At 40.7% G+C, this 27,502-nt stretch overlaps 1 protein-coding gene across 2 annotated transcripts; it reads left to right on the top strand.

The window, feature by feature from the left end:
- The first annotated feature begins 8,971 nt into the window (after positions 1–8,971).
- Positions 8,972–20,502, top strand: LOC136878754 (uncharacterized). 2 transcript variants are annotated; one of them, XM_067152212.2, is made up of 4 exons: positions 8,972–9,108; positions 12,473–12,747; positions 14,540–14,638; positions 18,157–20,502. In XM_067152212.2, exons 1-4 carry the CDS (start codon positions 9,093–9,095, stop codon positions 18,556–18,558), a joined length of 792 nt encoding a protein of 263 aa, XP_067008313.1. In that variant the 5' UTR covers positions 8,972–9,092; the 3' UTR covers positions 18,559–20,502. The 2 variants fall into 2 exon arrangements, with proteins under 2 accessions (XP_067008313.1, XP_068085138.1); XM_068229037.1 differs by lacking the exon at positions 8,972–9,108 and adding an exon at positions 9,823–9,995.
- Positions 20,503–27,502: the final 7,000 nt, after the last annotated feature.

Below are 27,502 nucleotides of genomic sequence, written 5' to 3'. Positions count from 1 at the left end.
ATGGCAGGAGGGTACTCGGAATGAGGAAATAAAGGCTAAGTTGGAAATGAACTCGATGGATGAAGCTGTACAAATAAACCGGCTTCGCTGGTGGGGACATGTGAGTCAAATACAGGAAGATAGGTAATTTAGAAAAATAATGAACTTTGTTATGGAGGGTAAGAGAAGTAGAGGGAGATCAAGACGACGATAGTTAGACTCAGTTTCTAACGATTTAAAGATAAGAGGTATAGAACTAAACGAGACGGCGACGGCGATTAGTAAATTCACAGAGGCTTGCAGATTGAACGCTGAAAGGTATAACAGTCTATTGTGAAGATGTATATTATTATTATTGCTAATGGTTTAACGTCGCACTAACATATCAATTTGAAACTCAAAGGGCAGTTATCATTATCTGCAGATGATACAGAAGACTTTTACACCGGTAATATATACAACCTGCATTACGTCGCGCTGACACAGGCAGGTCGGGATAGGAAAGGGCTAGGAGTGGGAAGGAAGCGGCCGTGTTCTTAATACAGGTACAGGCCCTGCATTTCCTGTTGTGAAAATGGGAAACCACGTAAAACCATCTGTAGGGCTGCCGATAGTGGAGTTCAAACCTACTACTGTATGTCGAACTCGCCCGGTAGACTACAGTACATTCAATATGACCTGCAACTACGCAGATGGGGGTGCATCAATAAGCTCTCCCATAATCTGGACAAATCAGTCTTCGTAGAACTTAACAAACACTAATGAAAACTAATCTCCCAATCAAATTGCAGGTTGGTGTTTTCTCCATCACTAGGGCTGCTACTACAGCGTTGACAACTTATCTTTCCCTTCCGAATATGTTTAAACACTGTAGTTCTCGCACAGAATTGTTAGATTTAATAATTTTTGCGCATTCGATACGCCTGGTCGTTTCGTCTAAGATAAGACTAACTAAACAGTAATTACCGTGAAATTGATAGCTATCTTGATACCTCGTACGACGTCAAAGAAGCTGTTCTGTCAAGGAGAAGATGCAGTGAATGTTGTAAACTGTTATGGTCTATCAGACTGGTGGGAAATTGTATTGTTCAAATATGGAAGCAAATCCACAATTTGTTTTACGTCGCACCGACACAGATAGGTCGTATGGTGACGATGGGGTAGGAAAGAGGCGGCCGTGGCCTTCTTGAGTACAACAATATTACTAAAGAGAGCGGAATCAGAGACTGCACACCGGTGGTTGAGGGTTGAGACAAGTACAAACATCCAGTTCCTACGTTAGAGTTTCTAACCAGACGTGGTTATACCGCTTAGAACTTGAAGATTACGAGAAACCACTTCAAGGATAGCCACGGGCTGGATACGATCCCAGTACCTTGCGCAGATCATAAGTACTCGTCGAATTGGACAGTGGTTTTCAACACGCTGTTCTACTCTCGTCTCTCAGTTCTTCGTTTAAATATCGGACCATTGAACGATCGAGCCCCTCCTATTTTCTTTGGCTAATTCGATCGTCTAGTAATTGGTTAGGAACGCAGGATACTTCTTCATTTGCATTTTCTTATTTAAAGATGACAACGTTCCAACCTGACAAACCAGTCATCATCTGCAAGTTTGTCCGGGCCTCTTTACCTGACATTCATTAGTTTACGAATTATCGAGCGAGTCGGCCGTGCGGTTAGGGTCGCGTAGCTGTGACCTTGCATTCAGGAGATGGTGGATTCGAATCCCACCGTCGGAAGTTCTGAAAATGGTTCTTCTGTCGTTTCCCATTTTCACATCAGGCAAATGCTGGGGCTGTACCTTAATTAAGGCCATGACCGCTTCCTTCCCACTTCTAGCCCTTTCCTATCACATCGTTGCCATAAGACCTATCTGTGTCGGTACGACGTAATACAGGTTGTATATATATTACTGGTGTGAAAGTCTTTTGTATCATCTGCAGATAACGACAACTGCCCTTTGAGTTTCAAATTGTCTTGCCGTCAAATCAGTGTAGAGCAGGGAAGCGCCCAAAGTTAGACCTTCTGAACTACAGTAGTGTGCTGAGTTGTGTACAGTATATTAGGGCAAACATCCAGTCCTCGATTCGGTGGAAATAACCTGAAAAGGCTAAAATCCCCCATCCGTCGCAGGAATCGAACCGAGGACCCTTTGATCCAAAGGTCTCGACGCTGACTATTGAGGCAAAAGCCGGGCGATGCCTTGAGGATGCATACTATATATACATTAGACAAGGGAATACTTCACGGAATATTGGCGGTAAGGAGGTAATAATTGACAAACATGATTGACACCAAAGTCCGGCTCCATGGCTAAATGGTTAGCGTGCTGGCCTTTGGTCACAGGGTCCCGGGTTCGATTCCCGCAGGGTCGGGAAATTTTAACAATAATTGGTTAATTCCCCTGGCACGGGGGCTGGGTATATGTGTTGTCTTCATCCTCATCACGACGCGCAGGTCGCCCACGGGAGTCAAATCAAAAGACCTGCACCTGACGAGCCGAAGTCCTCGGACACATCCCGGCACTAAAAGCCTTACGCTTTACAAACACCCTGTTCTGAAACAACACAACAGCTCTGCCAAGATAAAGGGAGTACTAATAACTTGTATACGTAACAATCAATATTTGCGTTTTAAATTACTGGTCGTATTTATTCGTCTAATCTCCTCAACTTATACGTAAGATGTTTAACTGCTTATGCCTTAAACACTCAGGCTTCGCTCCAGCAGGCTAGTTCGATGAAATTATAATAAATAAAATCTACAATTTAGGATTTTGTACATGTCTACCCAGCAAAACAATCGCCTTCATTCTCTTTCTTTCTTTCTTTCCTTGTTAATCCATTTACCATCCAGGGCTGGTTTTTCCTCGGACTCAGCGAAGGATCCACCTCTACCGCCTGAAGGGCAGTGTCCTGGAGTAAGAGAATTAACGTCGGGGGATATAACTGGGGAGGAGGACCAGTACCCCACCAGGCAGTCTTACCTGCTATGCTTAACAGGGGCCTTGTGGGGGACGGAAAAATTGGAAGGGATAGACAAGGAAGAGGGAAGGAATGGACCGCGGTCTTAAGTTAAGTACCATCAAAGCAATTGCCTGGAGAAGTGGGATAACACGGAAATCGACCTCAAGGATGGCTGAAGTGGGAATCAAACACCCTCTACTCACTTGACTTCCCGAGGCTGACTAGATTCTGTTCCAACCCTCGTACCAGTTTTCAAATTTCGTGGCAGAGCCGGGAATCGAACCCGATCCTCCGAGGGGTAGCAGCTAATCACACTAACCACTACACCACAGAGGCGGACGTAAACTGATCCCTCATATCTTAATTGACCCACAAAGTGTGGCCACAGTACCTTTATTGTGATAGTCCTCAAAGGTGCATTCCTGAGTCGAGATTTTATTATATATTTATTTATTTCGCTAATATTGAACCTTTTTATTTTTTATTTATTTTTTGTTTATTTATTTATTTATGGGCATGGTTCGAAACCTGGGTGTGGATTTTCTTTTTAATGAAGATTAACGTCGAGATGTAGGCTAGAAAGGCGGACCCCGCATCTTGTGGTGGTGATTATTAGTTTAAGAGGAAGTCAACCATCCTCCATATAACACTAATCAAAGAGAGGAGATAGAAGAGGTACAACACTTCAAAAAATGAAGATATCGGCCAAAGAAAGACAAGGTCCACGAAGGGCTTGAAAATGAAAGACTCCGTAGGACCCCACACGAAATAGCGTCGAGTCAGAAAATAACAAGAGATGACATAGAGAGGTCGGATAGGGTTGATGCAAGTTAGGAGCCTGGCAGAAGTAAGTGGAAGCAATGGCGGGACTCAGTTAAGGGCCCCGTAGTCGCCAAACCACGCTCGCAAGTTCAGAGCCCCTACGATCCCTGGTAATCACCTCTTACGACTGTCAGAGGATTCCGTGGATATTATTCTATTTCCTCCACCCACAGGGGGATAACACGAGGAAGAAGAACTTTAACATCCTTATGGTTCTGAATCCGCGTAAAACGCCAGGTTCTGTGCCTATGATTATGATGTCAAGAATCATATAAAACGTCAAGGTTAATTACTTGACTAATTAATTATGTAATGTACTGTATTTATTTACTTTTCTGTTCGTTTTCGAGGGAAGAGTCATATCCCTTCGTGACCTTAAGGCCTATATGTGTCGGTTTGAGGCAAAACAAACGGCAAACATAAATAGTTCATTTTCGCTTCTCCCTTACAGTCTAGCGTGTGATACATTGTCCATAATTTACTTCCATAAGGATACTAACAGGCAGCGTGAGATGGAACGAAGTCTCGCAGGTACCGCGATAAGTACGTGACGTCATTGAGCATGTCGTATCTTGTGTGGTGGGCCGCGAAATACAGGTTTCCGGTAGACATCCTTTTGTATTGTAACAAGGAAGCATTTCCTTATCAACTTAAACAAATGATTACAGTAACATAGCGTGTTAGTTATTGGCACGCCTATTAAGTCACTAACCTCACGTTAATGATCAGATGTATTCTTCTTTTCCTTCATCAACATCTATCTCTTTGGCCTTGCGGTGTCGTATTTATCCGTCCGTCTCTTCTCCTCATTCTCTGAATTTTACGATTTCACCCAAGGTGCGTAATTATCCCTTCGCAGCCTAACGCGGTTAAGGTGCTGCCTCTTTAGGGCCTCCGTGGCTGTTCGACTTGTTCCCGCAGTTCACGCAGTTTTAAGGCGCCAGAAACTCCCTCCTGTTACAGGTCAGAAGTCCTGCCCCATGGCTAAACGGTTAGCATGCTGACCATTGGTCACGGGAGCGGGGATCTTATCTTCCATAGCTGATTCCTATGACTCGGGTACTGGATACTTGTTCCGTCTTCAACATAATAAGTCATCTTAGGTAGGGAGGGACCGATCTTCAGCGACCTGCAGGTCGCCTACCCGGCGTCCACCAGATCTCTCACCAGGACACATGCAATTAAAGAAATTACATCTTATGGTGACGATGGATAGGAATTGGGCTGGGAGAGGGAAGAAGCGACCTTGGCACCAGCTTTGCTGCTGCGAAAATGGAAAACCACGGAAAACCATCTTGAGCTCTACTGACAGTGTAGTTCGAACCCACTATCTCCCGAATGCAAGCTGATAGCTCGTGATCCGAACCCCACACGGTAAGAACTTCCGTAAAAATGTACGCACAGTAAACACATCATATGCTTCTTACTCTATAAACAGTCTTAAAAACCATCAGGTTTAGAGCGAGTCTTGTTTGAAAAGAAATATTTCCCCGCGTATCAACCTGCCATTGTTTTCCCTATATAAAAATTATCCTCCCTTTGATTTTCGAGACCCACAGATACGATTTTCTTTTAACATTAAAACTTTCGTGACAGCACTTTGTGGCACACTCTCGTGAGCATTTAGGAAGTTCGTATCGTTAGCCCGATGGCAGCGAATAATAATAATACATAAATACTTACAGAATCCAGCTGTAATTAAAATTTGAATTGTATAAATAACATGAAATCCATTAAGTTACACAAAACACTTCCAGCTACTTGAAGAACTACAGTGACACATTGTCGATTATTATTATTATTATTATTATTATTATTATTATTATTATTATTATTATTATTATTATCATTTATTTTCTTGTTAATCCGTTTACTCTCTAGGGATGGCTTTTCCTCCGTACTTAGCGAGGGATCCCACCTCTACCACCTCAAGGGTCGGGGCGATACAACTGGGAAGAAGGACCAGTACTCCGCTCAGGCGGCTTCACCTGTTATGCTGAACAGGAGCCTTGTGCGGGATGGGAATATCGGAAGGGATAAACAGGGAATAGGGAAGGAAGCAGCCGTGCCTTTAATTAGGTACCACCCCGACATTTGCATGGACGAGAAGGGGGAAACCACGGAAAACCACTTCGAGGATGGCTGAGGTGGGAATCGAGCCCCCCTCTTCTCAGTTGTCTTCCCGAGGCTGAGTTGACACCGTTCCAGCCCTCGTACCACTTTTAAAATTTCGTGACAGAGCCAGGAATCGAACCCGGACCTCCCAAGGTGGCAGCTAATCACACTGAATTCTACACCAGAGGCGGATTATTATTATTATTATTATTATTATTATTATTATTATTATTATTATTATTATTATTATTATTATTATTATTACATTGAGATCCACAGGTTGATGACTAATCATGATTATGCAACCACATTATAACCCGCAGTAATCTAAGCTGTATGGTAGTGATAACACCTTAACTGAGTCAATTCGTAAAGCACATGAGGGGCGTGATAGCAGAGATGCATACTCACTGGCTTTTTTTCTAAGGCAGCAAAGGTTCGAATCTCCGCCAATACACGTGAGATTTTTAAAATGAAAAGTGAGGTCCATTTGCTTTGATCACTATACCAGCAGTCTCGTAAACGTTTATGGGGCCTACTTAACTCTATAGAATATATCTTATTCTCAAAATTTATTCCCAAAATTTCTTGTGATGTTACGTAATTTCCGTTCAAGGAGACTTGTAATTTTATGTGCCTGTTGATATAATGAGCCGGCCCTGCGTGCCTGCCTATTACCCGAAAGACCCGAGTTCGATTCATGGCCAGATCAGCGATTTTTACGTGGATCAGAGGGCTGGTTCGAGGTCCACTCAGCCTACATGATTACAATTGAGGAGCTATCTCACAGTGAGCTAGCGGGCCCGGTCTACAAAACCAAGAATAACGACCAGGAGGATTCGTCATTCTGACCAGACGACACCTCGTAATATACAGGCCTTCCGACTGAGCAGAGGTCGTTTAATAGGCTATGACATTTTGGGGCTGTTGCGCCATGGTCATAGCTACAGGATCTCCAGTTTTACATAAAATTCGAACGACAACTCACGTGTACTTGCAGGGATTCGAACCTTGGGCGTCTTATTGGAAAGCTGCCGACAATGCCTCTCCGTCCGTTATTTTCTTTTTAAATTTGCTATTTGTATCTTAGTGGTATCGACTTACACGAGTGTTATGGAGACGGTGGATGGCACTTAAAAAGGGGAGCGATCGTGGTACAACGCCAGCACTGGTTTGGTGTGAAAATAGGAAACCACGGAAAGGTATTTTCAGGGCTACCGAATGCAAACGGAGAACTCACTCGCTCCATTCACTTCCTTTCCTGTCGACGGCAAACTTTCTCAACTATTCTTCTTTGCTGTTTGTAATGATAACCAACTACGAGGCTTTGAAGTAGAACAAACGAACTGAACACCAATCAGAAGATCGAAAGTAAATGGAAATAAATGAGATGATGCAATGTCGAGTGAAATTGTAAGAGAGATAGAATGACGTTGTTAGGCTACTTGCACAACAAAACAAACGAGGAAGGGACGGGCTGAGTCGGCCGCGTGGTACGGACCACGTACCTGTAAACTAAGCTTGCATTTGGCAGATGGCGAATTTGAAACACACCAGCGGTTCCTCGTTCACACCAGATTGTACCTTAATTAAGATCACGGACGCTTCCTACCACATCCTAACCCTTTCCTCTGTCATTGTCATTGGAAACTATCTGTGCGACATTGAACCACTAGTAACTAATAATAATAATAATAATAATAATAATAATAATAATAATAATAATAATAATAATAATAATAATAATAAACTCAACGTAATTCCACCCAAGTGCTGAGTCCGCTAATAAAGACCCAAAGACACCGAAGGGATAGGAACGTATCCACTGCCGACGCTTCTCATTCATTCTAATGCTGATGAGAAGCGAATAATTTAAGAATGACAGATTCAAGGTAAAACGAATAGCAAGAAAAAATGTGTCGCTCCACTTTGTCACTTATGTTAAATGTGCCAATGAAATTCGAAAATCGGCAGATGAGAAAGATCGGGGAAGTATTACGTACCTTCAGACAGATACTTTGCTTCAGAAAAGTTTCAGGCGGAGGTTTTTGTAACTAATATTTTACTTCTTCTTCTTCTCCTGCTCCGTGGGGTTTCACAAAGTGGATTGGGGTGAATTTGGCCTAGTTATACCTTTCCTAATTCTATGTGGAGGGATGTATTGTCCACTGTGGATTTCTCTGGTGGTTAGTACTGTTATTTATTATATGTAAATGCAGGCGCGAATTTCGATGAACACAAACACCCAGTCCCCCAGCTATACCGGTAGGAAGTGGTCCACAGAACGCAAGATGCAACACGGTGCATTCATGAAGAGGTATTGGGAGGATAAGAAGGAGAAAACCATCAGGCCAACGAACAAATTCAAACACGCTCTTTGAATGGGCATAACGAAGAAGAAAAATAGGTAAGATAAGAATAAAAGTATGAAAAACACATCAATCAATATAAAAAACATCCAAGACACCTACTTGTACCAATACTTTATGAAACTTAACTAAATACTTCTGATAATAAATTACTAAAAAATGACCACGTAAGTATAGATATGACGTTGAATAAGAAAAGAAATGTTGCGGTTAACTACTAAGCTTGCAAAATGCTCATTATTGGTCTGGAGAACTAAAAATGTTTGTATTTGCCTACCCTAGAGTTGGACGGACATACGAACACGGAGCACCGTATCAGGATTCGAACGAGTGACCTTCAGGGCGTTGCGTAAAGAATGTACGACACGTCAGTTCGAAATCATGCGGTAAATAAAGCACTTGTTAAAGATGCTCCGCATTGTTGCACAAGTGGCGGCACTCCTCGGCGAAGACCGACGTCACTAGGCCGGAGCAGCCTCAACTTAATGACACAAGCCGATTTAGTGAATGGAGGTTTGTGACCAGACCACGCTGTTGATACGCCGGTGCGCGGGGCTCGGCTCTGTGTGTTGTAGTAAGCGAGATAAGTGACGTCACTCTTGACTTCAGAGAAACCGAGAACTAGGTGGGAGAGGAGAGAGGGGAACTTGGGGAATCCTGACCGTCATCCCCACTCTATATATTGTGTGTCTTAAGAAGGGCGAAGTCAATCCTGGCAAGGAACTCGAGTGCAACACTAGTCAGAGAACAGAACAGGACAGTGTGTTATAGTGTGTGTGTGTGTGAGTGTTACAGAATATCACATCATCAAAGTCCGGATTACCTCAAATTTCGCAATCATGACAGCAATAACAGGTAACTAGTCGATTTTATTATATAATATTGCAGGACACCAACGTGATAATACCGGCATTTCTTTTAGATTCAGTGGTAAAATTTTCGAATTTTACTAACGGTTTAAGGGCAAGTTTTAACTTGTCGAATCGTGGCGAGGACTTATATCACACAAACACCGAACATTGCGGAGTTACCATGCAGTATCTTATAATGTTTCCTAATGGATTTTCTCCGTTGAAATGATTTAATTCGCGAGTAATGGTATTTAGGGACAAGTTATGTTAGCTTTGTTTGGTTTTATGTGCCTCAGTTATTTCAAAATTTTATTAGCAGAACAAATGGATTTTTAAATCATATTTCAGTGACTTTCAGCTCCAAGATTATCTTGAATATGTTATAGTTTTCGATTATAAACGCATCTCGTTGAATGTATTGACATTAGAGAGTGACTGATCTTCATAATTCGTTTTTGAGTGGTTAAACAACACGTGCAGTTGGTTGTCACTGTGACTTCTTGTTTCGTGTTTGGCGCGTCTAGTTGCAGTCCGCTCCACTGCCGGCTGTGGCGCTTCTGATTGACTCTCTCTGTCCCACATTCTACTAGTTTCTCACTTGACCGCAGCAAGCCTCGTCGCTGTAATCAGCGCAGGGGTGTATGCCCGCTAGTTTTGAAGCACGATAACGAAGCGACTACTTCTTATCAGTATGCTTCCATCATTCTAAGGAGCAGGATGTGAGTACAGCTGACGGTCAAAGACTTCTTTAAGTGGATGTCGCAACGTAGCTGAACTAGCGGAAAGGATCATGAAGAAGGACGTGTTGTATGGTGCTGTGCGGAGTGCTTGACGGGTCCGAGTGCGGCTCAGTCCGATGGTATTCGAATGTGCTCAAACAGACCAGTTCCCGTACGTAAAATAACTTCTGTGCGACAAAATTTCCAGCATTTCGGCTTCTCCGAAAATCTCAATGGTTTTAAGTTCAAAAATATTATCTTACTGTTGTGCAGAGTCTTCCATCCGTAGCAAAATTGTGGTGTCAATTTAAAAAATCGAAAGACTGCGAAATACAAGTTGTGAGGTGCTGAAAATTCTTAACGAATTTATCAGCTCTTAAAATATTTTGAAAGATATAAGTTATCTGGGATCATTGAAAGTGAAATATATTCTATGAGGAGTTTTTTCTTAGTTAGAATATGTAATATAAGTTTGATTATATTTTTATATCTACCTTAAGTTTAAAAGACGGCGGTTCATAACAAGGGGCAGCGTTTCGTACAAATGAAACTAAGTAGTGTTGAATTTTATGGCTTTTAAGCAATCAAAAATCAATATTCATTTCGAGTGCATCTCTAATATTACATATTTCGTTTAATGTGATATTGGACCTAATTCACGAATTTCAAGACACTTGAATTCCTACACTGACAATTTTCAATTGACTTATCAAATATTCCTTGAAATGGAAGATTTTGGCGTAGAATATCACAGTTATATTTTATAAATGATGGCTGTTGTATTCGATAGCACATTAAATTATAGTAAATTAAGAAAAAATACGTAATTACAAAAAAACTGGCAATATTGTAATTCGTGCCTGTGATACGAATGAGTTGCCGGTGATTTAATTTCCATGTACTGCATTATCTATGGGATTTGACAAGTTCTACTGTTGCTATTAATTATATTACAATTTTACTCCCACTATTTCATCAACCAAAGTGCACATTTCGTTTTGAATTATGTTCCACGATAGGACCAACTCAAAAATCAAAGGTTCAAATTTCGGTATTGATAGGGTTATAAAACAGATTTATTTTCCTCTCGGTTCAGAATACGTACTACCAACGGTATCAATAAATGCTGGCTACTGGAGACATGCACTTATAAATACGTCAACAAAATTACCAAATGGGATACAGTCTTAGAGGAGTTGACGTGTGGGGAAGGTAAAATGCAGTTCAAGGGCGATCTCGATCAAGAAATATTTAATTCATAATCATCATCCTGAAGCACCATTGATTTTGGTCAAATGGGGGCTATTAATTGTTTCGCATACTTGCTAGTGACTGTACCACGTTAAGGCTGGTCTGAAATTGAGCAACTGATTTTTAAATTTTTATACGTGAAGATGTATACTAGGGTACATTAAGTAGCGGTTGGACTAATCTGCTTTTCCTGCTGGAATGAAAATTGTTCCTAGCAATCTACTAAAATTTATTTTTGAACGTCTGTCTTCTTTCAACCGCAATAAACAGTTATTGGGCAAAAGACCTATCTGTGTCGGTGCGACGTAAAACCATTAGCAAAAAAGAAAAAAAACAGTTATTGCAAAATAAAAATATGACATTTATTTATATTATGTGTTTTAGTGTAAGATAATTGCTGTAGCTATTTGCATTCTACACTTCACCATTAACGAGGAGATTCGTAGTATTTTAAACAAGAAAAATGGCGTCAAATATCCCAATGAAAAATCAAGTGATCATAAGCGTGTCTTGTATGTCTCTCAGTCATGGCCATCCATCAGCGGCTGCTAATTTCAGATGATCGCCAGCCATAAGACACACCCTGCACGGTTGCTAGATTACAATACTTTACATGACAGCCTGCACGGTTGCTAGGTTACAATACTTTATATGACAGCCTGCACGGTTGCTAGATTACAATACTTTACATCACAACCTGCACGGTTGCTAGGTTACAATACTTTACATGACAGCCTGTACGGTTGTTAGGTAACAATACTCTCTATGACAGCCTGCACGGTTGTTAGGTAACAATACTTTGCATGACAGCCTGCACGGTTGCTAGGTAACAATACTTTATATGACAGCCTGCACGGTTGCTAGGTAACAATACTTTATATGACAGCCTGCACGGTTGCTAGATTACAATACTTTACATCACAACCTGCACGGTTGGTAGGTTACAATACTTTACATGACAGCCTGTACGGTTGTTAGGTAACAATACTCTATATGACAGCCTGCACGGTTGTTAGGTAACAATACTTTATATGACAGCCTGCACGGTTGTTAGGTAACAATACTTTGCATGACAGCCTGCACGGTTGCTAGGTAACAATACTTTATATGACAGCCTGCACGGTTGCTAGGTAACAATACTTTATATGACAGCCTGCACGGTTGCTAGGTTGCACTTTCATCACACATTTTGTTAAATTATTCAATTTCGTTACACAAATTTTCGAATTACTGCAAGCTCTAAGACACTGTCCACTTTGCATAATTTTTTTCTTTAAATTTAACTTTCCGAAATACATCTTTTTAATTTTAGAATTAAACTAATTTTCATGAATTTGTTATGTCTCTGAGGAGAAAAGTTTGAGTCTTGTTAATTACTCAAATGTATTTTGTTTGCAGATTCTGTGGCAGCGCTTTCCCTGGCCATCGTTCTCACCGCCTCCGTGCTGGTGCGCCAGTCTCTAACAGCTCCCGCTCCTGCTGCAGTCGATCTTAGAGTGACCCAGTGGCAGCAGCCGTGTGGAGTGGCGGCGCCAAGCAAGAATCCTGGAGCCCCACATCCTCAACATCGCCATCCACCCAAGACAGTGAAGCGAGTTAAAAAGCAGCTGAGGACAGCATATTCGTACTACACGAACGCGGGCAGGAAACTCACCAAGGACTTATATGGAGTTGTAAGTAACGACTCTTTATAGTGTAGAATGGCAGGAAGGAGGTGGGTGGTGTCATTGGTCCACACCCAGAGTAAACTACCCGTTGCAGGTGGAAATAGGGTTACTCTTCACTAGACCAGAACGCTGAATGATTGCTCATGTTATCGCGGAGAAATACAATAATAAATATCATAGGGCTGGTGAATGTCGAATACGCGTTGCTTTACGGTTAAGGGCAGTGTAGTTTTGAAGGCAGCGAAAGCCATAGTTGTTCATGTCAACAAGCAAAGCAACCTGTTGAACACATTAGATGTTCTCTTTAAAATATACTAATATCTCGGTGTTGCAATCCATCTACTGTAGTAGCGCTGTCTGTAGCAGTGCTCACTGGTAGCGAGGGGGTGCCTGGCCGATGCGGTTCACTCGGAAGGACGTGGGTTCGATTCTTCGATTCCCCGTCAGGAAGTCGACGCATTTAAGAAACGAGATTTCCACTTCCTGAGGTTCACCAAATATAAGTACCAGGTTCATTCCTCGGCGGCTGGGCGTAGAGCCAAACACGGTGCCGAGGGTACCTTCCAACCCTCCAAAGACCTTCATGACCTGCACGGAGATGACTTTGCTTACTTCTTTCACGGATAGGGAGAATGGGACGTGCTTATTTGACGAGCAAGTCACCAAAGTTGTGTGAAGTCAGACTTGCAGTTGACTACCAAGCCCAAAGATATTATTATTATTATTATTATTATTATTATTATTATTATTATTATTATTATTATTATTATTATTATTATTATTATTATTATTATTATTTCTATGTCGAATCCGTTGAGTAATATATATTTTATACATAAGCTGTGTAATTGGAAGAAACATGGTTCGTTTCTCGTTTTCAAACATTTTCGTGACGCCCCTCTGAACCCGCTGTTACAATATGTGCCCGAGGAATTCTGATGTTCGGAGTAAGAATGGATACCAAATTAGTGTTGAGCAACCCTTTTTCATCTGCAGCATGAATTTTAGAAGTATACCACTCTCAAATTAACATCTTCAAGTGATCGGCAGGTTAAAAATTATAACTTACATCATGTTACCTGTCCGACAGGAAGCCAGTATATCATCTTGCTATTCTTTTATTTTAATAAGTAGGTAATTATGTGTTTCATGCGATTGAAATCGAGAGCCTCTATTTATTACGTACATTAATACGGTTTACATTTTTCCACTGTTCAAAAATCATCTGATAACATTCTGACCTAAGGGTTTGGTAAATTAACACTTCCGTAGAAAGTTTTGTTAACTTACTTCTCCACATCTTTCATCCTTTCCTTAAATGAATTTTTCACTAAACTTTGTGTGACTTCAGTATTTGCTCCTCATAATAATTCATCAATAAACTTGCAAATCACTCGCAAGAACTTGAACTTACTTCTACTTGTTTACTTAGAAGGCAATATTTCTTCTAATGCCAAGCAGTATATGACACTTTCACTATCAATTCTCTAATTCTCACCTGATGTATTCAGCTCCAATATTAGGATCTTGGGGGGTACCTCAAATTGTAGTTATTATAAATTTCACGATTGAAATACGATTCATTTGATCAATCCAGTGAATATTAAAATAGGTCTGTTTGAGTTACTCATCAGCTGTTATTTTCTTCTACTTCGAAGTGCTTCCAATATGTTATAGTAGTGTTAAATGTGTAGAGAAACCTTCCATTATTCCTTCATTCGACTCCCAATTTCTCATAATTTATTTAACAGTGCCTTTTGGGAAACATTTAACTCATTATTGATGTTCTTGATTTCAGTTGGAAACTCATGGTTTTACTTACAACTACGACTGGTTACCGCAGAACAACTACAGGTGGTACACCGAACACGTGCTGTGTCTCCAAGGAAAACAAAGGGTAAGTTTCTGGAAATAATAACCCTAACTTTTACTCACTAATTTCAATTTTCATTTTAGAAGCATTCATATTTACAAAAGTATAACAAATGTGATAACATTTTTATATATCTTTATGAACAAATAATAATAATAATAATAATAATAATAATAATAATAATAATAATAATAATAATAATAATAATAATAATAATAATAATAAAAACACCGGGCGAGTTGGCCGTGCGCGTAGAGGCGCGCGGCTGTGAGCTTGCATCCGGGAGATAGTAGGTTCGAATCCCTCTATCGGCAGCCCTGAAAATGGTTTTCCGTGGTTTCCCATTTTCACACCAGGCAAATGCTGGGGCTTTACCTTAATTAAGGCCACGGCTGCTTCCTTCCAACTCCTCGGCCTTTCCTATCCCATCGTCGCCATAAGACCTATCTGTGTCGGTTCGACGTAAAGTCCCTAGCAAAAAAAAAATTATAATAATTTTCTTCAGCTTATCCCAATTAATCTTTAAGTCGCAGGTGGCAATGAGGTTAATTTGGGTTTTGACCGGTGGTTTAAGGTCGGTCGCCTTTCCTGATGTCACGTGAATTTTGAAATAAAAATATCAAGCAAGGATCCACTAGGCTTCGAAGCTCAGCCTCCAGTTATAATAATAATTCGTGGAATGTGGCATTATATGGAAGTGTCACATGGGCGGTAACTACCTCAGAAAGGAAGGGAATAGAAGCTTTTGACGTGTGGTGTTACAGGAGAATTCTGAAGGTGAGATGAGTTGATCGAATCACGAATGAAGAGATATTGAATCGAATTGGGGAGAGGAGATCGATTTGGATAAATTTGACTAGATGACAAGGTAGAATGTTAGGTCATACCTTAAGAAACCGATGACTTATTCAGTTACCTTTTGAGGGAATTGTAGGCGATAAGAACGGCAGGGGTAGACCAAGGCATGAATATGACAAGCAGATGTAAGACGTAGTGGTTACGTACAAAAGAAAAGATTAGCACGAGATAGGGTTGCACGGAGGGCTGCATCAAACCAGCCTGGGGACTGACGACTCTAATAATGATAATAATAATAATGTCAGATTCCTTGGCTGACTGGGTTAGCGTTAAGGTCTTAGATTCAAAGGACCCCGCGTTCGATTCCCGGCCACGTCGGGGATATTAATCGCTCGCGTTTGGTTAAATCTCCTGGCTTGAGGACTGGCTGTTTTTGTTTGTTCCAACACACTCCTCTTAATATTCAGGCAGCACACCAAACTACCAATCACCAAAGAAACAGACTATAGTGATTACACCCCTCCTCATAGGGTTGCGTCAGGAAGGGCATCCCGCTGTAAAACAGGGCCAATCCACATGTGCTACACAGTTCGCACCCGCAACCTCTCAGGCATGGGAAAAGCGGTAGGAGAATAATAATAATAATAATAATAATAATAATAATAATAATAATAATAATAATAAATTTCGTGAGGCTGTTTCTAGTCAGGTTCAAATCTAACCCGGGACCCTCTGAACCGAAGTCCAGTACGCTGGCCATTCAGCCAACGAGTCGGACATAATGATAATAATAATAATAATAATAATAATAATAATAATAATAATAATAATAATAATAATAATAATAATAATCCCTTGTAACAGGTGCTGTGATATGTCCGACAAGTTACTTGTTTTCCAGTTAAATTGCAGCAGCACTTTATATTTGATTATGATGATAATTTTTATAAATATCTTAGCGAAATCCTTTCATGAATGCTGAGCGATAATTCCAGGATCTATTTACCGTTCTGTCCAACTTTTTAGATTAGCCAATGGATTGGAACAGCGTAGATTTAAGGTCATGGGCGACATTGGAAATTGGTTCGTAGGGCAGATCGCTTAACTTCCGTAGTCCATAGGCTGGGCGGGGATCCCTTACAAAGGAGAAGGCCAAAAGCGCTAACCAATAACCAAGTTACATTAATTTCGTTTTATGAGCTCCACACTCATATTTGAGGAAGAAAGATTGCCTCAAGCAAGAATGAGAACTTGGTTATAATAATCATTGTCCTCGAAAATTTAATCAATATTAACAGTTCCATATTTCTCTACTTTAGAGGTATTATGCCTTTGCTGGCAGGACGTAGTGTTTTCAGTGCACTATGTCTTCTGGTGTAAGCTAGAGCAATTTTGTTACTTTCATAGATCTGTCTCTGTCTTATCCTTGGCATTGACAATATGAAAGTGGTTGAGGTATGAGCGATGCTAGTAATGCCAATCCTTATGCAGCCAGTCCCTGCTATGAATGGTGTGAAAATGTTGCTCATAGGGTCGGTTAGTGTATGCATTTCAGTGGGCTTGGCAGACTGATAAGTAATAGCAACTCTGGCTCGGTGAGGAAAGCAACGGGAAACTACCTCACTCCTCATTTCCCTAGTACGCCTGTTCACTGATGCCTAAGCCATCTATGACAGCTGATGGCAGAGCTGTTGAGGATCCCACCAGCGGAAGCGCTGACAGACTGAACATACATACATTCGAGGTATTAGGGTTGTTGATAGGAACCATTACTCATTTACCTCACAACCCTTGCAAGACATTTAATTTGGATATACAAGGGCATTGGGTAAGCGACCTTGAACGGCTCGTTAACAGTAGTTAGATGTCCGGCTCCATGGCTAAATGATTAGCGTGCTGGCCTTTGGTCACAGGGGTCTCGGGTTCGATTCCTGGCAGGTTCGGGAATTTCAACCATAAATGATTAATTTCGCTGACACAGGGGCTGGGTGTATGTGTCGTCTTCATCATCATTTCATCCTCACCACAGCACGCAGGTCGCCTATGGGAGCCAAATCAAAAGACCTGCAGCAGGCGAGCCGAACTTGTCCTCACTAAAAGCCATACACCATTTCATTTCAGCAGTTAGATGCTCCTTGTAGTCTTTCTTGGCTACTGTACTATAAGGAGTTCCTCATAGGTTCCAAAACGTTCATTGATACGATTTTTACTGACTAATACTTATAGCAGCGCATCCTCTCACTGCTGGGTTCCGTGGTTCAAATTCCTGTCACTCCAAGTGATTTTTTGCTGGACAAAGTGCAGGCGGGACAGGACACTCCAGCAACACTCTCCAGTATCACTTCATTTCATCTGTCAGTCATTAACCATTGCCCCAGAGGAGTGCGACAGGCTTCGGCAGCTCTAGTTGGGGGCTTCATTCATTCCGTTCCTGACCCGGTGGAATGACTGCAAACAGGCAATGGGTTTTCATTTTCATTTTCAAAATAAAAAAATAGAATTTAATCGGATTATGACTTTACTGCCCTTATATCGATTTCAAATCCACTCTTTAAAATGTCGGTTTCTGGAGTACTGTTAATGTCTATTGCATAACGATGCTAAAAATCAAATGGAATATCCGACCCTACTATAATAGTAAAGTTGAATAAATTATTGCCAAGTCTTTTACAACATTGTTATGTATTTTTTTATAATTTTACAATTGCAAATTGTAACTAAAAATTGTTTCTCTTTTGTTACAGATATCTAAAGCACTGCCTAGGTTCTACAAGGCTTTACAGAACTACTCCATAACTTTTGAAGCTATGCGTCTGTCTGGAAAGACGCACATCGAGGATGGAAATTTCATTAAGAAGAGGACTGAATTGCTGGAAACATTATCAAGACATCATAAGTCTGTGCTCTGTGAAACATGGACTGCCCTTATCAATCTCGGCATTGAAATTCCAGAAGATGCAACAGTAGAAATCTTACCGGAGGAACAGTGGGAGGTCAATCCAGACCACTCACATCTCAAGGTGCGGGATTGGGGTGTTATAAGCAAATACGGACGCTTCCTCGACGACTGGACTAAGATCATGAGGCAAGTCGTCTCAAAGAAACTGCCTACAAAATGCAACAAGGTCAAGAGTGTGCCTCCCTGATCGATATCTAGAAGGTTCTGATTTCCACTGGCAGCTACCTGATCGGCGTAGCAGTGTGCAGATCTCGAAACTTATCGCCACAAGCCTGTTCTCTGAAAGAGCTTCCCAACTGGCTGTTACCGGGACAACTGGAGTGTTGGTGTCCCCTAACCCTCCAGTCGTTGTATCCCCCAGAGAAGACTTCCGTCCGTCACAAGACTGTACTCTGAAATAGGTCTCGAGAAACTTGCATCAGGCTGTGGAACTTCCGACTGCAGAAGACCAAAGAGCCACAAGGCAACATGTCCGACAACTGGAGTCTTAACAAGAACACTAATACTCCAGCTGCCGCGTTCTAAAGGACAGGGAGAGAAAGAACCAAAGAAGCAGAAGATTCCATCTTCTCATGAACTTTTACCTCAGCATTTACGCACTAACCTCGATATGGTGTTTTATTCTCGCATTTCCTCAGGATAGGAACGAAATGTGGATTCCAGGTTGTGAATAGATAGAATCCATGAACTTTACGCTTACACAGTATTTTATATAATTATTATTTAAAGCACGTTCACATCGCTGAGTAGTGGTACCACGTATGATGGAATGAATTTGAAAGTAGTTTTCTAGTTAGTTGTCATGGATGAATTTGGAATAAGTTCGGATAATTTCGTTTCGGAGATACTAAACCATAACGACACCTTTCTGTTTGAGCAATGTTTTTGGAAGAATAGAATTCAAATTTGTCTTATATTTGCAGTTTCATATTACGAGAATGGTTGGTTCAAACGTAATTTTCTTTGCGAATTTAATTGATTAATAAATTAATCTCATATGGTGTCCTTGATGAAACATATAATATTTAAGCAATGAAATAAGAATAATTGAGATGGTGTTAAGAAGAGATTTTTAGGCTCATCCCTTGGAAACTATTAATTCACATTCCCCGCAAGTAGTCGAATAAAAGTACTATTGGGCTAATCGTTTTTTAGTGAAAGGAAGATCTCTTTATCTGAAAGCTGTTGCTCAAATAGAAGAATGTTCCTATATTTTTATACGGAGTAGTACATCCAACAACGTCCTAAAATATCCGAATTCATTTCAGATCCACCCAGTGTATTATCAATGGCCATATTTGATCACTGCATTTAGTGTAGATTATTAGGTGCTCTGAACATTTAGGTAAAAAAACGAATATCGCAGAAAGAAATTTCATCCCGTCATTCTTCATCCTCAAATCTTACATACAGCTGTCGATATTTGTATTAGAGATGTAGTAAGTTATATATTTAACTATCTCTCTGTAACAGTCGGCTTCATTAAAGCCATCATGTTGTTTTTCTAAGACTGAAACATATAAATAATCTCTCAATTTAGCATTATCGGGAACTAAAACTTGGAACCATTAAGTGACAATTATTGCTAATGTCATTCACTCATTGAGAATGTTTTTATAAGCTTTTAGGCCTGATACCTTAAAACCTGTCCCTAGTAATCTGATTCTCTTATACATGGGACCAGGTAATTGTGTTCAGCTAGCCAAGTATTATATATGTATATATTATAAGATGATGTAAATATTAGAGATCTGATTGATAGTTATTTATTTATTACCTAATTTATTTGTTGTAGTACTGAGTACCGAACTGAAGATATTACTGTTTATATTCGAGATCAAAGTATTTAACTTATCTGTGTATTAAATCACTTTTGTAAATTAGTATTAAACAGAGATAATCTGATGCATACCAGACAAAGATCTGGATGCGTGTTAGTATTCGATCTTGTATTAGTACACGTTAATGCCAATTTTAATGTATTTCTAATTTATTGGAAACTTTAAGTTAATTCATTCATTCATTCAATCACTAAAAGTGATTCCACTACCATTCATATCACCTATTTATTGAATTCATTGTCATTGCATCTCATATTACCGAATCATACAACTTTATATAAACCACCACGCCAATAAATTATTTTTATAGAAAATATTGTATTTTTTCCTAAAATCCCGAACCCATCCTATTAATCTAAAAAAGCACTATTCAGTGTTGTAAAACGTATTACATGATTCTACAAAAGTAAAGGTAGAATTATAGGCTAAAACTCATCCGCCATGAGTTACACTTCTGTAAGACAACAGGCGTATACTTTACCAGAAAGTTCCGCATTGCCAAAAACTGAGTTGAGTTTAGTAGAAAAAATTAAAATAAATAAATCAAAAATCACAAATAAATGTGACTTGTTCAAGGTTTACTTTCTATTCTTAAGGTTGGTTGGTTGGTTGGTTGGTTGGTGATTATTGTTTTAAGAGGAACTGCAAGTACGCAACCACCTTCTATATAACATTAAACAGAGAGAGAAACTGGAAGGGATCCGACACTTCGAAAAATGAAGATATCCGCCAAAGGAAGACAAGGGCCACGAAGGGCGGGAAAATGAAAGACTTCTTAGGCATCGATAACCAATACCGTCGGAGTCAGAAAAGAACAAGAGTTGACCAAAGTTTAGGGGCCCCTTTAAGTCGGCCCTTAGGCAGGCAGGGGATATCGTGGGTGTTATTCTACCGCCTCCACCCTCAGGGGGGTATTCTAAAGTTTGTGGCATCAAATATTATCGCTACTACTTGACATCAGGGAAAATTTCAGACACTTCAGCTTCTCTTAAAATCCACGACATTTAGCAACGAAAGAGGCGGTAAAAGTCCGCCTCTGTGGTGTAGTGGTTAGCGTGACTAGCTACCACCTCCGACCCCCCAAGGCCGAGTTCGATTCCCGGCTCTGCTACGAAATTCGAAAAGTGGTGCGAGGGCTGGAAAGGGGTCCACTCATCCTCGGGGGGTCAACTGAGTAGAGGGCGGTTCGATTCCCACATCAGCCATCCTCGAACTGGTTTTCTGTGGTATCCCACTTCTCTTCCAGACAAATGCCGCAGTGGCACGTGACTTAAGACCATGCCCGCTTCCTTCCCTCCTCCTCGTCTATCCCTTCCGATCTCCCCCATCCACCTTACAAGCATAGCGAGTGAGGCCACCTGCACGAGGTACTGGTTCTCCTACCCAATTGTATTCCCCTGACCCGAAGTCTCACGCTCCAGGACATTGCCCTTGAGGCGGTGGAGATGGGATCCTTCCTTGAGGCCGTGGGAAAAACCAACCCTGGAGGGTAAACCGATTAAGAAAGAAAGAAAGAAAGAAAGAAAGAAAGAAAGAAAGAAAGAAAGAAAGAGGTGGTAGATAAATAATGAATATCATTATTTATTTAGATGTATTGAACAGGAACAACATTAAATGAGCCGGCATGAGTGGCTCAGCCGGTTGAGGCTCTAACTTTCTGACACCACCTAGACAGGTTCGATCCTGGCTCAGTCCGATGGTGGTTGAAGGTGCTAAAATATGTCAGCCTCGTGTCAGTAGATTTACTGACACGTCAAAGATGTCCTGTGAGACTAACTTCCGCCACCTCGGCTTCTTCGAAAACCGGAAAAGTTGTTAGTGGGACGTAAAGCGAATCACATTAATTATTAAAATTAACTTAAGATTTATATCATATCTTCAAACAAAAACGAAAATTTTAAAAATAATAGACACACATCCATCATTATGTAGGCCATGAAATCGCATGAAGGAGTAGAAGGTTAAGGGTTCCACTGTTCGTAACCTCGACACTAAGGGCCATTTTCACAGTTTAAGCTGTAATGAACTATGGATGCCATTTAAGTAAGCTTATGCTTTGGCTTAAACACACAGAAGCGCTTCCATATTCGACTTTACAAAACTCAACTTCTCAACATAACGCAAACTTGCTAATGATTGCGGATGCGCTGTGTGATTCAATCCTCATATTGTTACTAGAGCAAGTTTTTAGAAATTATCATCCAACAGTAAAAATAATCCGCTAAAAGTGTGTTTCAAAACGTACTGTAAAATTCAGTCCGCACGAAGTTGAGGATAGTAAGGCAATGAGAGCGTATAATTTATCTTTCTGTCTATGTGGTTTTCCCCTCACCCTTCAACACACCTTAACACAACCTAACCAATACAAACTCTTGCCGTGGTAGCGAGTCTAACTCGGAAATCGGCAGTTACTCCTTGTATCACTTCCCACTCTTCCCTGCTATCACTTTCTTCATATAAATTAATAGCATGTCGGAGGCCATGTAGATTGAGTCGATGCTCACAGAGGGGGAGCGGGCTACGGGGGCCACCCCGTGTACGTAGAGAAGTAGCTGGCAACAGGGACCAGCGCCTACCCGCTGCATGGACATGTCTTCCTCAGCAACCGCTGCCTGAGGAGATCTCAACAGAGAAGACAAGGCTGGAGCTGTGGAAGAAGAGGACTCCCTCACCTCTGCGCATGGATACCAGCAGCTGAACAGTTACCAACATGACATAATGAAAGCTGGCTAGTGTGGAAGTCCCTGAACAGGAGAGGGAAAATCCAGGGATAACTCGAAGCACAAGTGATACAAGATGTGAATGTGGACAAGAACAAAACACGAACCACGTGCTACAGCACCCGATGGTCAGTTCGACTGCACTGGACACGTGTTATATGAAGATCTCACATGTTATGTTTTGTATAATTCAAACTGACGTGTACATTAACTGTATGTTTTCCACTCGAGAATAATAATAACTATGTATTCCGAAGAAGACGACATCAGTACCGAGTAAACGCAAACTACCAAAGCTCAAATGCAGTAAACAAGACCAAGAATGTTTACAATACATCTGAATTATTTCCATGTATGAAATAACAAAGACTTGTGTGAGATCATTCGATTAAGTATACAGTCGTCACCAATGATCGTACGACAAATTAAGTTACTGGCAATGCGATTAAATATAAAACCAACTGATAAGTAAGGTCTGGATCTTTATGACATGCCATATTTTATTTGTTTATATTCTTTCCATGGAAAATACAAGATAAGTATAATTTTATCTGCAGTGACTAAAGTTATGCAATTTTCACGGGCCATATAAAGTCATATTTTGGCGCTTTTAACGTTTTTTGTCACATTCCGGTAATTTTTCATATTATGCTCACATTTACCCTGAAGTTTCGTATTTTTGCCATATTTTTATCTTTTTTTCTATTTTCGCATATCTCCTTTCAGTTATTTCAAAGACGGATTTTTCACATCTCCTAACATTTTCTGTAATTTCTTACAATTATCTTTCTTAGAAACATATATTTGTGTGAATTAAGAGTGTAAGCTTTATAGAATAGTGAGTCTCAGATCAACTGCAATGATCTAACGTATTTCAAATATGCCCCAATAACATCCTACGAATGTGAGCGGTCTTTTTCCCCTTACAAGTCAATGTTGCGTGAAAATAGAACATCGTTCCTGTTTGAAAACTTTAAAATATGTGTAATTCTTTCTGATCGCCCCTCGAAATGTGACAGTTATTTCATTCTCTGCAGAGCCAAGAGTTAACCTCTGGATTGAGTAATTAAATAAATTTAAAATGTATGTATGTTGGGTATTCAGCCCGAAGGCTGGTTTGATCTTCCACAGCTCGACCAACAGCTGTCATAGATGGCTTAAGTGTCATTGAAGAGGCATACTAGGGAAATGAGGAGTGAGGTAGTTTCCCGTTGCTTTCCTCACCGAACCAGCCACTGCTATGACATATCAGTCTGCCAAGCCCACTGAAATGCATGCATCAACCGAACCTATGAGCGATATTTTCACACCATTCATAGCAGGGACTATAGGAACGATATTACTAGAATCGCTCATACCCCAGTTTCTTTGATATTTGATGAGACTGAGACATTTATTCTAGCCCAGTGCACTGTAAACACTACATGTCCCCAGCAAGGGCATAAATTCAAAATATAATAATTAAATTATTAGTTATTTATTATTATTGAATTGGTCCGGCCCCGTGTTCGATTCCCAGCTGGGTCAGGGGTTTTTAATTGTAAATGATTAATATCCCTGGCCTATGGACTGGTGTTTGTGTCGTCCTTGACGTTCCTTTCCTCACATTCAACACACTACACTTCCTCCATTCCTATTACACGCAGATTCATATCACATGGTGCAAGTAGGGACAAAAGATCTCTATAGGTCGACGCCCCAAACAAATAGCATTTTAAAAAATATTGAATTGAATGTTCTAGATTTTAATAGTATATTTTCAAAATAATATTAATAATAATAATAATAATATTAATAATTTAAACAAGGGCAAGATTTTGAGAATGTCACCAAGAAACTTTTAAGTCATATTTATTGGCATATTTTAATGCATTTTTGGTCATAAACATCGGGGCCCTACTGATAAGACAGTTCGGAATTTCCCTGGCTTCTCTAACTTTATGATTACTAATGTTGTAAGTAAAATTGAATACTTCACCGGAATAAAGGATGTAACCAGCTATTTTTTGTAAAATGAGGTTTCAGTGGAAATAGGGTCTCTCTGCTGTGGTGTCATCTTATGTCTTACACTTGAATTTAAAGCTACTTTACAGCCAGCAGAACTTTGTCGTCCGAGGTGTAAGGATGGAACATCAGTGCTTGTGTTCTATCTATATTTTGAAATACACAGTTTAAAAAATTAGTCGACCATGTTTTGGAACGTATGCCGTGCTCCACAAAACAATACCTCACACCCAGGTATATTACCAACTAAACCTTTATTCTTTACCGTTGAAGTAGACAAAAGAACATCGATGTATTCGCGTTCATTTTCAGAACACAAACGGAAATGTCCAAATAGGGGCGAAAACAAAGTGATAACAGTCTTCCAGGGTGGACATTTACCACAGTTGGAGAGCTTCGGTATGGTGTATGTCCTCCACGAGCATTTATCACAGCTTGGCACCTACGTAGCATGCTACGTATAAGTCGACGGAGGTCATGTTGCGGTATTAGGTCCCATTCTTCAATGAGAGCCTGTTCGAGATCTTGGAGAGTCTGTTGTGGAACAGAACGCCCACGAACACTTATGCCAAGCCTATCCCGTACATGCTCGATGGGATTATGGTCGGGACTCACTGCTGGCCATTCCATCTCTTGAATGTCCAGTTCTCGCCAGACAGCTCTGGCGATGCGCGCTACATGAGCCCTGGCATTGTCGTGCATGAGTACGAATTTAGGGCCAACACCGTATGCAGCAACCCAACACATGCTGTAGCAGTATCTGCTCGATGTACCTCGCAGCGGTAAGATTACCATGGATGACGACACGATCCGTACGGTCATCAATACTGATGCCAGCCTACATCATCACAGAACCTTGTCCGAATCGGTCGCCTTCCTGGACAACATTTGGCATGTACTACTCACCACGGCATCTCTATACACGTTGACGTCCATCACGCTGTGTCAGGGGAAATCTGGACTCGTCTGCGAACAACACAGGCCTCCATTGGTGAAGTTGCCAGTTGACGTGGGTACGGGCAAACAGAAGGCGAGCTACGCGATGTTGCTGAGTTAAACGGAGCACTCGAACAGGACGTCTGGGTCGTAAGGACACTTCTCTTAACCTGTTCCTTACTGTCTGGTCAGACACCGTGACTCCAGTGACCCTCCTGTGGTCTTATTGCAGTTCTCTGCCAGTTACGGAACGACGCCCCAACGCACAGATGGTCAGATATCGGCCATCCTGTCGGGTTGACATGCGTCCACGACCTTCCAACCCACCTTGTGAACTGGTCTGCCTCATTGCAGCGATTCCTCATGAATTGAATAACTGACGGAGATACATTTAGATCCACAGCAACACGACGTAAAGTCCATCCTTCCTGGATGAAAGTGACGGCCCTTGCGACTTGAATCTCGTTAAGATGTCTCATGGGACGTGCTGGTTGACGTACAACGTGCTCAAATGACCGCAGTGTTTGTGTAGCTCACAAAGACACAGGGACGCACCGCTATTCACTTTGTTTTGAGGGGTCACCTGACAGTTTAATGCATGGCTATGCCTACAGATGGAGTATAACTTCGATGTGACATACCCTGAGTAGCTAAGGTCGCAAGGTATGCTGTACGACCATTGGAACCCCATCTACCAAATTAACGTTCACATACCGGACGTTACAAAACATATCCCCCTAATTCTTTTGGACTGTTTATTTTCTTGACTTTTTATTGTCCTTAAGTTATTTTTATTATTAAACTAATATTATTTGCTATCACTTGTATTCCAAGTACATGTACAGGATTTCTCTTATGTTTTATATAAACGTAAGATATTCTTGGAGATTATTTTCCACTGTATCACTTCCTATTCATATATTAAATATTATTATATTATAATATATTATATATATTATATATTATATACTGTATATATATTATAATATTATAATATATTATAATATTATTTTAGCAGATAAACTCACTTGTTCACTTGTATACCAATGAAATAAGCCCCCAAAATAATCTTCCTCTCTCCTGAAAAGTTACTGATTTGTTCCTCACATCCTTGTTCCGGGCAGGTCTTCAGTTAAAGAAATTCTGATTTAACCTTTCCAAAAACGAATTTTGTGTGAAATTCGTAACGTGGATGATTAAAAATTAGCGATGGTGGTTACAAAACGTTCTCGAAGTAGCTAAAATGACATACTGAGTGAGGAATGCGCTTAAGTCATCAGAAATGTTCTGAGAGATAATAGGTTCCCTGATGACAGGTCGCGGCGCCTTTCCAAGTTATCTCGATCTCAGTAGTTATTATGTCAGGAGAGAGTTGTTCCTTATCAATGTTCGTCACTGATAATTTACATGTTACCGGTTACTTCCTTACCATATTGAATGACAATTGCTCAATTTATCACATTCCTATTGTCTTGTGAAATGCAGTGGTTCAGGAGTTCCCTAAATTCTGCCGTACATTTGGGAGTCCCCTGTCCTACCTGTGCGAATATAAAGGCGCTCTTCCATGGAGATGACACACACAGTCTACCTGCGGAGATCAACTCACACACAAACAAGTAAGTAATATTGT

The sequence above is a fragment of the Anabrus simplex genome, chromosome 8 (assembly GCF_040414725.1).
Source record: "Anabrus simplex isolate iqAnaSimp1 chromosome 8, ASM4041472v1, whole genome shotgun sequence".
NCBI classification, from domain to species: Eukaryota; Metazoa; Arthropoda; class Insecta; order Orthoptera; family Tettigoniidae; genus Anabrus; species Anabrus simplex.
Note: the sequence above shows the minus strand (reverse complement) of the source record. Positions and strands in the feature narration are given on the sequence as shown.